Source organism: Oratosquilla oratoria, chromosome 7 (genome assembly GCF_046742065.1).
Source record: "Oratosquilla oratoria isolate Oo_2021 chromosome 7, ASM4674206v1, whole genome shotgun sequence".
Lineage (NCBI taxonomy): Eukaryota > Metazoa > Arthropoda > Malacostraca > Stomatopoda > Squillidae > Oratosquilla > Oratosquilla oratoria.
Window position 1 is genome coordinate 45,031,076 of NC_134783.1, and position 14,199 is coordinate 45,045,274.

Below are 14,199 nucleotides of genomic sequence, written 5' to 3' on the forward strand. Positions count from 1 at the left end.
ATGTGATAAAGGCAATCAGTCCCCCCTAATTTTTCTTGGTCTTTGTTAGATTTCCCAAACTCCCAGACCTCAACCTCGACGATAAGTAGATGTTTACTTCCTTGCCTGTGAGGAAGTGAAAATCTCAGTGTGTCCACACGAGGGTACACAACCTCACGATGACAGAGGACGGCCGAGGAAGTTGGGTTAGGAGTTCTTCATGGCTTCATCCGGGATGGATGTCACGCTTGTATTTACTCTAACTGTCGCCAGGCGATTTTATTCAAACAAGGAAGGACCTCTCATCCTTTGGAAGGCTGCCTAGGTGAACCTGTTGGGGTTGTGAGGTTATTATCTCCTCTGGCACCAACGAGTGTGTCAAAAGTGACGTACGGTTCTTAGTGAGGATGCCTCCATACCAACCCCCCATCCACCCTTCCGTCGGTCACTTCTCCTTTTATCCAGACTGCCGTCAGGCGATTTTATTCATCTCTGTGGCACTCCTACCCCAACTCGGTAGCGGTAGGATCGGTGCCTAGCTTGATTGGCCTCGTCCGTGCCAAATGGCACGTTTTTGGTTTCTTTACCTGGCACTCTCATCCATGCGGGACTCTGTAGGTATCAAACGGCCGCGTATCCGTCACCCATGCTTGATGTAGTGGCCCTCTGGTTCCCCTCAAGTGAATAAAATCACCTGACAGCAGACGGAACGGAACCTGTAATTCGATCGAGGCAGTCAGAGGGGTTGCACACACACACACACACATACATGTATTTCATTTGATTATCTTTTCAAGTATCAAAGGGCCTCTTCCACTCTATGAGGAAGGTAGCCAGCCAAAACATAAACCCACACACCTATCCACCCCTTACCTATTCCACACCCCATCCCTCACCCCCCCTCTGACCTCCACCCCCCCCCCCACAAACTCATAAACACACACACACACGAACCTACTCGTATATGTATACGAGTGTGTATCGTTTTCGGTTCTTTGCAGATATGCTGTTCTCTGGTCCTGTGCGGCTTCATGTTCACGACGGGGATCAGTATCACGTGGCCCACCGTCATCCCGCAGATCAACGAAGACCCGACCTACGAAAACCTCGACTTGACGGATATCCAGTGGATCAGTAAGCTCCCAAGTTCCGTCGCTGAAAATGCATAACATACATGTACATACATGCACATGTACACACACACACACACACACACACACACACACACACACACACACACACACACACACACACACACACACACACACACACACACACACGGCTCGGTGGCGGATTGGTAAAGCACTGGCCTCACAAGCCAGAGAACCGGGGTTCGATTCCCCGGTCGGGCGGAGATAAGTTGGGTTTGTCTCCTTTCACGTGTAGCCCCTGTTCACCTAGCAGCGAGTAGGTACGGGACGTTAGTCAAGGAGTTGTGACCTTGCTGTCCCGGTGTGTGGTGTGTGAGTGGTCTCAGACCTACCCAGAGATCGGCTAATAAGGAGCTCTGAGCTCACTGCCGTAGGGTGGTGTCTGGCTGTCTCGACAGAGACTGCAGCAGATCCGAGGTGAATACACATGAGCTCTGAGCTATCGTACGGGAGGGAAATAGCTGTCGATCACGAGTCCAACACATGATCCAAGACCATGGTGAATCACACACACACACACACACACACACACACACACACACACACACACACACACACACACACACACACACACACACACACACACACACACACAATGACTTTAGTAATTTAATAGCACAAATTAAAAAAAAAAGATAATAATAATAATAATAATAAAAGAATATGTTTGTCCTTGGCAAGAGCACCCAATACCAAGGTGAAAGGAGTATTAAAAAAAAAAGGGCTCAGATAAGAATTCTCGAGGTTGGCCTCTCTCTCTCTCTCTCTCTCTCTCTCTCTCTCACACACACACACACACACACACACACACACACACACACACACACACACACACACACACACACACACACACACACACACACACACACACACACACACACACACACACACACACACACACACACACACACACACCGGTGGCACAGTTGGTAGAGCGCTGAACTGGGAAGCAGAAGTGCTCCCAGTAGCCAGTTCGAATCCTGCCCAGGGCCGAAATTATTTCGGTATCGCTGTGCCTCGGGTCGTTACTCTGACTCTCGTGGGCGGGGAGTTGGGTGTGTGTGTGTGTGCAAGGTCATAGCATTACCCATAGATCGGACCTAAGAGCTCTGAGCTCTCTTCCAGGAGGGAAATAGCTGTCGATCACGAGTCCAACACGTGATCCAAAGACCAAGTGAATACACACACAAACGTTTTGCTGTATGTTATGACATATATTTATTCTAGCTGTCGCCAGGTGATTGGGATGCAGATCTGACTGGTTTTGAAAAAAATACTAAATCTATTGAACCAATCAGGGCTCTTCTTTGTTGTGAGGGTAAAGCAGAACATAGTTGACTTCACTAAGTTGAATTTAGTGTGATGAACTTGGTGCATGCGCCACACGACTATCATCTCAATGCAATCCCGAATGAGGATAAAAAAAACCCGTTGTTCACTACTTCCGTGTTCCTGTCACTCACCATCTTCATATGCGCCAATAAAAGTACAGGAGGCTGTGCATTGAAGAATAGGTTTAAATTCTACGTTTTTTGTCATAAATATTCAATTCATGCACTTGCTTGTTTATGAAAAAATCGCTGACTTTTTTTTTTACAAACATCAAACGGGCTTGACGCACTCCCTTCCTCCCGTCGTTATTGATGACGTCATATCGTCAACATGAAACGACTTCATCCATAACCCTTTCCCAGTGTGACCAAAATGATTGTGTTCATCTCTTATATCCTCTCAAGAGAAACCCTTATCTTCAGGAAAAAGTCTTTATTAGTACAACATTTCGACCGATAAAGGTTTATCAAATACTATCATAAAACTCGAACGAACAAAATGTAGCAATGAAGAATTCTTCTTCAGAAATAGAGTGTTTTCGTGATATGCGTGTTGCCTCTCTCTTTCAGCCTTTGTATCTTTGTATCACTTGTAGTTGCCGCCATGAGAGTAGGAGCCGTCATGGTCCCCATGGTCGCCGGGACGTTCATGGAACGGCTCGGCGCCTGTCGTGTCTTGATAATCCTCATCCCCCCGACCATCGCCTTCTCCTTCGTCATTGCCTTCGTGCCCTCCAAGATCGGCCTCTACGTCGGGAGGATCGGCCACGGTCTCGTCAACGGGATAATAAACACGGCCATGCCCACGCTGACGGCGGAAATAACGTCGCCGGAGATCCGTGGCGTGCTGGCATCCGTCAGGAAGATCACGGGGTCGTTGGGGATGCTGGCCATGTACGCCATGGCCAGTTTTCTCCCTTGGAGGATGTCCACGGTCCTCGGGATCATGCCCTTGGTCCCCGCCTTCTTTTTGCTTTTCTATGTGCCCGAGGTAAACCTTATTCGATTCTTGCGTTCTTACAACACTTCAGTCACACCCAAGGGTTCAGGGCATGGAAGTACTACTCCTGTACAACCACTCACTCGTGCACACACACACACACACACACACACACACACACACACACACACACACACACACACACACACACACACACACATGTTTTCATTTGTGTGTGTGTGTGTGTGTGTGTGTGTGTGTGTGTGTGTGTGTGTGTGTGTGTGTGTGTTAACCATGTATTCACCTGGTCCCATGTTACAGCTTGGGCTATCCCGTTTTCTCATTTCATTCCAAGTCACATCAAACTTGTTTTCAACATTTGCTGATTTAAGGACTATCTATACGTCGGGCGTCAGGTAGGATAATCTCCCCCATTGTTCGTTTCCAAAGCCCATCATCACCCGTTCCTTTGTCACTGCTCCTCGTATATGATATTGAATTTCTCACACAACACGGACGGTAATCTAACATTTCTTCCAGAAGAGCGCTATGGGAGACCCCAAGGACAGGTTTCTGGAAAACTGACTAGATAATTAGTAAATGAACTAGTGTTTTTACTTCAGTTTGGATCAGGAGGGCTTGTACCGTCACAGCACCTCCAGCCACAGCATGTGTGTGTGTGTGTGTGTGTGTGTGTGTGTGTGTGTGTGTGTGTGTGTGTGTGTGTGATTCACCATGGTCTTGGATCACGTGATGGACTCGTGATTGACAGTTATTAACCTCCCGGAAGAGAGCTCATAACTCATATAAAACCGATCTATGGGTAATGCTGTGACCTTACACGCACACACACACCCAACTCCCCGCCCACGAGAGTTGGGATAACAACTCGCAGCGCAGCGATACTGAAGTTACTTCAGCCCTGGGCGGGATTTGAACCCGGACCGCCGTAGTGGCAGCCGGTCTGTGTGTGTGTTTGTCTGAATGCGTGTTACATGTTAAGTTATGAAGAGTTTGAATATGAATGAAGCAAGGGTTAATGGAAGACAGGAACAGAGGAAGACTCAAAGACTCATACATACATACATATACCAAAGGCTTTTTCCCCCTACATGGGGGGTAGCCAAAAAGAAAAAGGCATAGAAACCACTCCCACCCATTCCGTTTCCTATATATTCCACTCCCCTCCACTCTCCTTCCTCCCTCTTATCTTGGCACCTCCTGTATGACGAGTCATCCCTGCATCCTGTCCACTCCACTGGTTCGGAAGCAGTGTCGCACACACTCAAAGACTCAAAGACTCAATAATGTAAAAGAGAGGGCGTGGAGAGGAGGAAATTCATCATGGAGGAGGCATACACATTCCTGTAACAATAAATAAAACGTGCTCATGTACTTATATATGTATAATGACACGTGTTCACCTGAGAGGAATAGGTCAATAAATAAACTAAATACAAATAGACTGAAAAATAGATAAGACAAATAAAAGTATACAAATAAACAAGTGACAGAAAAAAGAACAGCAATCAAAAATAAATTTGTCACTGTTGCTCCTATTTTTTTTCTGTCCGAGAAACCACAACCACTCTAGAAGTCTCTCATAGATCTTTCTGGAAAGTAATGTTTGATTGATGTCTGTATTGTGTAAGTGCGATGCATTGTGTCACCAAACAATATGAGGATGGTATATATATATATATATATATATATATATATATATATATATATATATATACCACGTATCAATTTCTGCATGTATGCCTCCTCGAGTTTCTCAATGTTGATGGCTTAGAATTAAAGTGAATTGTCTTTGATAAATTTAAATATATATATATATATATATATATATATATATATATATAGATAGATAGATAGATATAGATATATATATATATATAAAATATATATATATGATACTGGTCTTGGTCCAGAGAATGTGTCCCAGACCCTCAATGCCTCCTCTCTAGGTGGAAGTGAGGGTGTTGATAAGTCTTGAAGACAGTAATGGGCGAGACGATCCTCTCGGACATTGATCCCAGAGAACAATCTCGTGTAGTCGCCTACATCACTGGTTCCCAAAACACACACACACACACACACACACACACACACACACACACACACACACACACACGCACAGACACACTGTCGATCACGCGACCAACATGGAATCCAAGACGAAGGTGAATCACACACACACATGTAGTAGTTTTAGTTCGGAACAACGGCAGGACAAATGAAAATCAACACAAAATATCTAATCTCTTTCTTTTGGTAATTAGCCACAAGGTGCGACACTAGAAGTGTCACATGAGAAATATAGGTGAAGCTCGGACTAAGGCCACAGCTTAGTGGAGCTTATGGTTGTAGCTGGACGTGGAGCCTAACGTTAGCGAGGCGGTAGGAGATGATGACGGCGAGGCTCGATGGGACGGCTAGAAGACTGGACGAGATGTAGTTGTGTGTGCTGGTCGGTACTGTTCTGGAATTCTGGAATTCAAGAAAAGACCACCTCGCTTGCGCGGGATCGGGTTTTGTGGGAGGGGAAGAACGTCTGTTAGAAAATGAAAAGATAGTAGTGTATAAAAGAGGGCTATTGCCACCGGGCGAATCGCGAGCAATTAGGGGCTAGATTGTTGTCATGGCATAGGAGGACTTGACCAGGAGCTTGGAGGGAAGCGCCCGACGCCGGAGGTTAGGAGGTTGGGATTACCAACGGGGTTACCAACGGGGTTAGGATCACCAACGAAAGTTGAGAAAATGGTAGGAGGCGTAGTAGTAGAGAAAGGGGGAAAAACGGAAAAATCTTTAGTAGGAGGTAAACTGAAATGAGAAGATGTAGTATAAGAGAAAGTGAGAAAGGAAGCGAATTTTAGTCGAAGAAAAAGGAAGTGTATATGTTTGTGCGTGGGATGCGGCTATGTTCGTGAGAGGTGTGTGTGTGTAATTTACGGTTAGTGAGTAGATTTCACTTCCCGCGTTTAGAGGGCGTTCCTGATTAGCCCCAGGTAAGGCATGAGGATTCCTGTTTTACCCCAGGTCAGGTTTGAGTAACGATATTATTATTATTATTATCATTATTACTACCATTACCATTATTATTATTACATTATCACCAGTCAAGCTGGTGAAGGGGTGTGTTACTGTTCTGCCCATCTCGGCGAAACACCGACCTTTTAAGGGAGGCTGGCGGGAACGTGAGGAGCTTTCCAAGCTCCTGATTGGCTGACCGCTGGCTGGCAGGGACACCCTTGCGAACTACGCTTGCCAACTACAGGAACTTGGAAAGGCTAGTTCCGAAGATTTCTTTGATCAGTGTGTGACGGGTCGTAGGATGGATCACGTCACTACACACACACACACACACACACACACACACACACACACACACACGCAATATCACAATTGTAATTAATCCTTCTTTTTTTCTCTCTCTTATGTGTTTGTATCTGTGGGTATGTGTATGAGTACATGATTAATATTTGTCTTATGCAGTACCGATTATTTTGGTCAGAGCTGAACTACCCCAGGTTCCATTTTTCATTTTATTTTTTCCAAGTAATCATCACTCAACATTTTCAAAATCTTGTGTGTCCAGTTGATCACAGAAATAAAGAAACGGAGACTGTATTATTCATTTGGTTTTCCATTTGCTCTTGGCCAAGGGGGAGATTACAACATAGGGTGAGATTACATCTCTCTTCTGGCAAGTTAGAGTTCCGAGGCTTCTTAGACATCTCTCACTTGGGAGAAAGAAAAATGAGTAACAAGAAATGAATAGAAATTAGCTGGATAAAGAAGAAATGTGCGAAAATGTCTTTGGCGTACAGAAGAAATAGATTTCTCTTCAATGATTTCTTTTGTTTTGTTTATTGTTTTGAAGATGCCAGACCACGGACGTTCTAAAGGAAACCAGTCTCGTCTATTTTGACTAAATTCTCACATATTCTTTTGTTACAGAATTCTGAAATAATTGCACAAAACATTATTAAAACTTATATAAATTTGAACCCCTCCTTTGATGGCATTTTTGTCTATTACGTCGACTGCTGACTTACATTTTGCTAAGATTATTGTATTTTATCTTGCATTGTGGGCCTCGCATATTTTTCTCTGTAAATTAGGTTTCGTCTACCAAGATTAGCCATGCTGAACGGAGTTAATCGAGACTCACACAAAATTTCGAGAATACATGAAAAGTAGAAAAAATATAGAATTATTAAACAATAAGGCCATGTTTCTCAACCAATTTTTTTTCCAATGGCTGTTCTTTATGTAAAATACCATTTCACCTTTTTGATATAGTAAATGAATTTCTACGTGTTCTGTATGATGTTTTGGTCAAATCATTCTCCAAATAAAAAAAGTGACCTCGAACAGCTTCCTGAGGTTTTACATTTTCAATGAAAATGAATGAATAAATACATAAAGGACATGATAAATACATAAACTTAACATATAAATAAATCAATGAATAAATCAATAGTGCAATAAAGAAATGATTATGCAAATGAACGACAGTTAAAGTAAATAAATAAGGAAACCAATAATGAAGTAGAATAATAGATAAAAGTAAGAATATCTAGCGTCAGGCAGAATAGCTTTATTCGGTGTCATAATACAACCGGCCGAATGAAGCCAAAACAAAGTCACTTAACATTAGTATATATATATATATATATATATATATATATATATATATATATATATATATATATATATATATATAGGCAGAATAAATTTATTCGGTGTCATAATACAACCGGCCGAATAAAGACAAAACAAAGTCACTTAACATTAGTATATATATATATATATATATATATATATATATATATATATATATATATATATATATATATATACAAATCGCGCCACCGAGTCGTGTGTGTGTGTGTGTGTGTGTTTGTGTGTGTAGTCTCACGGCGGTCGCAGTCCTAGAATTGCCTCACGTTATTTATTTGTTTATTTTTAATCTACCATTTCAACCAACATCCGCTCTGCGAAACAGCTAAGTTGAAATCCTTTATCTGAATTCGGGGATTCAAGACCTTTTACTAATAGCACGTGATGATACTTGCGAAATTCGATCCGCCTCCCTCTGGTTTTCCGTCTCCAGACGCTTGTGGCCTTGTCCGCTCAGCCAGGATCATCTGACTTAGGGGGTAAACGCTGAATGAAAACCAATGGCGTCTCCATCGGTCAAAATCTCACTCAAGTCGAAGTCTATCCTTACATATCAATGGCCTCTTCCCACTTATAAGGGGGCAAAAGCACGCACCCACTCCACCCAATTCCACTTCTATCCACCACACTTTCCTCCCTCTCATCTCAGTTCCTCCTGGATGAAGGGTCCATCCCTGTCTTGCCTACTGCTCGGGTCGGAAGCAATGCAGCAAGAGAGTACATCCTCAGCAAGGCCGCTTCTTTTAATCGGCGACCCACCCCATATTTGCAGCCGAAGTATATTTCTTAATGACAAATAGAACTTTGGCTTTTGTTTACACACACACACACACACACACACACACACACACACACACACACACACACACACACACACACACACACACACACACACGATTCGGTGGCGCGGTTGATAGAGTACTGGGCTGACAGCATGGAGGTGCGGCAGTACCTGGTTCGAATCCTGCCCAGGGCCGAAATTATTTCGGTATCGCTGCGCTTCGGGTCGTTACTCCGACTCTCGTGGGTGGGGAGTTGTGTGTGTGTGTGTGTGTGTAAGGTCATAGCATTACCCATAGATCGGTCATATGCGCTCTGAGCTCTCTTCCGGGAGGGAAATAGCTGTCGATCACGAGTCCAACACGTGATCCAAGACTAAGGTGAGTACGCACACACACAGGAATTATCCTGATTAAAGATGGGAGAGCTTTAAGAGGTCATGGAATTAAATTGAGAAAGACCACATTGTCGAAGTGACGTGAAGAAATACAGTTTTCCATATAGATGTATGGATATGTGAAATAGCTTAAAAGTGATATAGCCCAAGCTCAAACAATACACGAGTTCAAATCTAAATATGATAATTAGAAATCAAATATTAAGTTGATTAAGATTAAGTTGGAACCATACATAAATTTGAGTCTAGCTATGTTAGAAAATTAGAAAATAGGAGATAGGGCCCAGCGATCGTTGCTCCTCTCCTGTATATTACAATTAGGTAAATGCAATTAGGTAAATACACACGTGGAGAACCAGTTCTCAATTGACCGTAATAACTTCTACCAGATGCATTTTCCTTTGTCGTGATACCTGGTCACTCAGGCTTCATTTATGAAAGGAAGTATATGTTCCTTGACTTATGTCGCGCTGTTCGTTCTCCCTCAGTCTCCTTACTGGCTGGTGAAGCACAACCGAGAGGAGGAAGCCCTGAAGGGACTAGCCCGACTTCGAGGTCCCCGTGGAAACCCAAGCGAGGAACTGGAAAAGATCAAGAAAGCCATCTCTGAAAAACCCTCCGTCACAGTCAGAGACCAGGTAGGTACACCCGAGGGTTCTCCGTGCGTCTTAAGACCTCCATTCCCCTTCTTCGTTCACACACAACACCGAGCCTACTTCGTCAGTAGTTATGATGTTCCGCAAGTATTGCAAGAGTCCATTTCAAGTCCACAGAAATTATCCAATACAAGTCACGTCAGTAACGAAAACAGTTAATATTTTTTTTTCGGTTCTTATTTCACGGTTCCGAATTTCAGCGATTTTTGTGGTCTCCAATAGTCGCAGTTTCTTTGGCTACTAGGACTATTTGGTAACCGATTTTCTCATTTTTGGACGGCAAATGCCACTTCTTAAAGTCAAGTGTGAAGTGAGGAGGGGGGAGATACAAACAATGACTACCTCAAAGGTCTGAAATTTAGACTGACAAACAAGGTGACCAATTTATCCCTCTTATAACTCTTCTCTTCCTCAGCCAACTTCTTGGGTTGATTATTTTGTGGATATTTATCTAGTTAACCTTTCATGAATTACCGTGTTAGGCGACAGGTTTCAAAAGCGTTAAAGTAACTATATAAGATATGGATCCTACTAACACGCGGACCAAATCTGAGCTTGACTGCTTTCTAATAGTTGATGCCATCTTCAAAGTGTTGTGAGTTCGTTTAAGTAGAAACGATTTCGATTACAGTGTATTGTTTTACAAATCACCAAATGTCAAATTACCATTGCATCATACATTGGGAAACTGAATAAGGAATCAAGAGAAATTTAAATAATTTGAGTATTGAATATATTGTTGAAATGTTCATAGAGAAATCTAGAATTCTGCAAGCGAAGTTCTTTCCTAGATATCAAAACTCACAAGTTGCTGAGAATCGGCCCTTGTCATGTGACCGAGCCTGCCGTTTATTGATAAATAATAAAATCATTCCTCAAATAAGAACACAATCACTAGTCTCGATGTGGGTTTCTGGGTTACAAAAATAACTTTAAAACACTTTAAAGCAATGCTGGAGTTTCCATCAACAATTCATGATCCTGCGAGGGATTCACACTAAGAACCACGAGAAATCATAGGTTGACTTAATCATTTTTTCTTAGCATGATATTAATACAGTGGTGGTAAAGTAGAGATTCAAGGAAGGAAACGGAATCGAGGGATAGTAGAGGTTAGAAATAATCAGCTTTCTTTCTTGAGTGGAGATTAGTTTCTGATCATGAAATAATGCTGATTAATTTGGTTCATAGTCACGTCACCAAGGTCTCCAAAGAACTGACTCCATAAAACAGTCAATACTCCATACAGAATATGGAGAGAAGGCTAGGCGGAGAGAGGAGGAAGAGAAGAAAAGAGAAAAGGGGTGGGGGAAAGGAAAAAGAAAGGAGAAAGAGGGGAAGGGGAGAAAAGAGAAAAGGGAGGAGGAAGGAGAAAGTGGAGTTTAGGACTGGAAGAATGGGTCAACAATGAGTAATGTAATCATCTGATTCGCAGTTTAGACTGATGAAGAAGTCGGAAAACTACAAGCCCATCGTTCTGATGACGGTCATCACCTGCGTGGGGATCATGGGCGGCCAAGGCATCATATTCCAGTACGCGGTGTTTCTCTTCAAGGAGGCTGGCGTCACCATCGACGAGTACCTCAGCACCATCCTGGTCGGGGTCATCCGCCTCATCGCCTGCATCGTCTCCCTTTTCATCATCGACCTCATCGATCGACGTCCTCTGCTCATTGGGTCAGCCATGGTGTGCGCTCTGTCCCTCGGGATGACCTCCATCTGCTTGATGGTTCCCGAAATTCCCAGGATCCTTATCCTCGTCTTCATCCTCTTGTACGTCACCAGTCTCACTTTAGGAGTTAGTATTGTCCCAGGGCTTGTGATCAGCGAGCTGATCCCGACGCAAGTGCGAGCTATGGGCGTCGCCATCTGTAGCAATGTGTCCATCTTCACTGCCCTCGTCAGCTCTGTCACATTCCCGTTAATGATGGTGGGGATCGGCCTCGAATATTCCTTCGTCGTCTTCGCCGTGTTCAACGTCGCCGTGGGTGCGCTCTTCTTGACTGTCCCCGAGACGCGCGCCCGATCTCTGAACGAGCTCCAAGACGTATTTGCTAAAAAACCAAAGAAGACGGATAGAGCACCCGAAGGTTCTCCTACCACTCCTGTTTCCATCAACGTAGACGGAGATCAAGGTCATAATATAAGTGTGATCAAGCCAGAGGAAATTGGAATGAACAACCTAGCCTTTGTCGAAGACGAAGAAGACCATGACCATAAGAAGGTCTGATTTTCTTCTCGTTGACATAACATCACCTCCTGGCAAGCAAAAGTCATGATCTGTTTATGATTTTCCCCATCTCTTGAAATATAATATTACACTTTCATCGTTAGTGATCATCATGGCTATTCTTAGCATCACCCTTATGTTACCATTACCATGATAAGTCTACTGTTTTTCATTAACATTCTTATATTGTTATTATCGCCATTTAGCATATAAGGGGGGAAAAGGTAAATATGAATGCGGTAGTTTGAGAGGGATCAGTCTGTGAGTGTGGTCGGTATGGTACTTGGTCGGGTGTTGATTTGAGAGGACCATCCTAATATCACACACGCACACACACACACACACACACACACACACACACACACACACACACACACACACACACACACACACACACACACACACACACACACACACACACACACACACACACACACACACACACACACACACACACACACACACACACATACACACACACACGCACAGTGGTAGAGTTCCCGCCTGCCACTACGGCTGTCCGGGTTCGAATTCCGCCCAGGGCCGAAATAATTTCAGTGTCGCTGCACTGCGAGTGGTTACTCCAACTTTCGTGGGCGGGGAGTTGGGGGAGTGTGTGTGTGTGTAAGGTCACATCATTACCCATAGATCGGTCGTATATGAGCTCTGAGCTCTCTTTCGGGAGGGAAAATAGCTGTCGATCACGAGTCCAACACGTGATCCAAGACCATGGTGAATCACACACACACACACACACACACACACACACACACACACACACACACACACACACACACACACACACACACACACACACACACACACACACACACACACACACACACACACACACACACCAACTTTCATGTACATCAACTCATTCGTTGCGTTTTAGTATCGATTTCAGCTGCCTGGCACTAGGCCATCCGATTTTATGCAGCAGAGGGGAGCACCTCCCCCCCCCCCTCCACTCCTTTGCGACTAGAGGGTCATTGAGACAGACGGCTCTGGAACTGAAGCGCTTTACGTCTTCAGGACTTGTTCTAGCTGCCGCCGGGCCGATTTAATATACCTTGAAATGAGTTCCGACCTAATTTTTAGGACTTTGGTGGCATCGTCCTCGATCGTGTTGATTTGTTACTTCTTGCTGAGGAAAGATGACGCCTAATGGGACCTGCTGCACAATTAGCGTTGTAGCAGTTTTATATATATATATATATATATATATATATATATATATATATATATATATATATATATGTATATATATATATATATATATATATATATATATATATATATTCATTCATTTTATCTATGTATTTATTTATTTATCATTCTTTATATATATTTTCTCTCTTTTTTCTTACTGGAACTAGCCTCATAATGAAGAGGGGAATTATGTAAATTCTTTCTTATATTTATTTTTTCTGGTTGGGCTTTTGAGCTTGCAGTAATAGCTTGAGATTTTCTTTTCGACGAGACTTGGGAGATGGGACTTGTGGGTCAGAGAGGTTCTTGATCGAAAGCGTCCACATCTCTGAAATCGACGACGTCCCATGGCAGAAGGGCTTCGGAGTGGTCGCGGTCGACGTGGAAATAGAAGGAGGAGGAGGAAAAGGATTGCTCTCGGGCACTGAAGGCCCAGCAGTCGGCTCGAGGGGCAATTCATTGACCCTCTTGTTAAAATGGAGAGGGGAGGGGGACTTCCTTCAGTTGAATAAAATCGAGTAGCTTGGTGGCAGGCAATAGGAATCGTTACTAAAACCCAGCAAATGGGTTGGTGTGCATGAAAGTTAATATATTCACGTTCGTCAGGTGTGTGTGTGTGCACGCAGTGATAGTGTACATACAATTATATATTCTTCAATGATATATAAATGTACAGTTTGTAAATATAAACAAAACCAGAAACCCCTTCAGCACAGTGGGATAACGTCGTGTACTCTGCCATACCCACGACATACGAGTACGTGCGTGTAACGAACGAACGAACCTGATCTGAGTTCGACAGAAACAGATTTCTAAAGATTTATGTCTTCTGGA

The 14,199-nt window shown here is 43.4% G+C and overlaps 1 protein-coding gene across 4 annotated transcripts in view; it reads left to right on the forward strand.

The window, feature by feature from the left end:
• Window positions 1-13,009, forward strand: part of LOC143027136 (trehalose transporter 1-like protein) — a 17,959-nt gene extending 4,950 nt beyond the window's left edge. For 2 of the 4 annotated variants that reach the window (XM_076188176.1, XM_076188177.1), the window contains exons 3-6: window positions 981-1,113; window positions 3,032-3,452; window positions 9,756-9,905; window positions 11,359-13,009. In XM_076188176.1, coding sequence (XP_076044291.1) covers window positions 983-1,113; window positions 3,032-3,452; window positions 9,756-9,905; window positions 11,359-12,153 — 1,497 coding nt within the window. In that variant the 5' untranslated portion in view covers window positions 981-982 and the 3' untranslated portion in view covers window positions 12,154-13,009. The remainder of the gene's footprint in view (window positions 1-980; window positions 1,114-3,031; window positions 3,453-9,755; window positions 9,906-11,358) is intronic. The other 2 variants (XM_076188174.1, XM_076188175.1) reach the window with 1 other exon arrangement.
• Window positions 13,010-14,199: the final 1,190 nt, after the last annotated feature.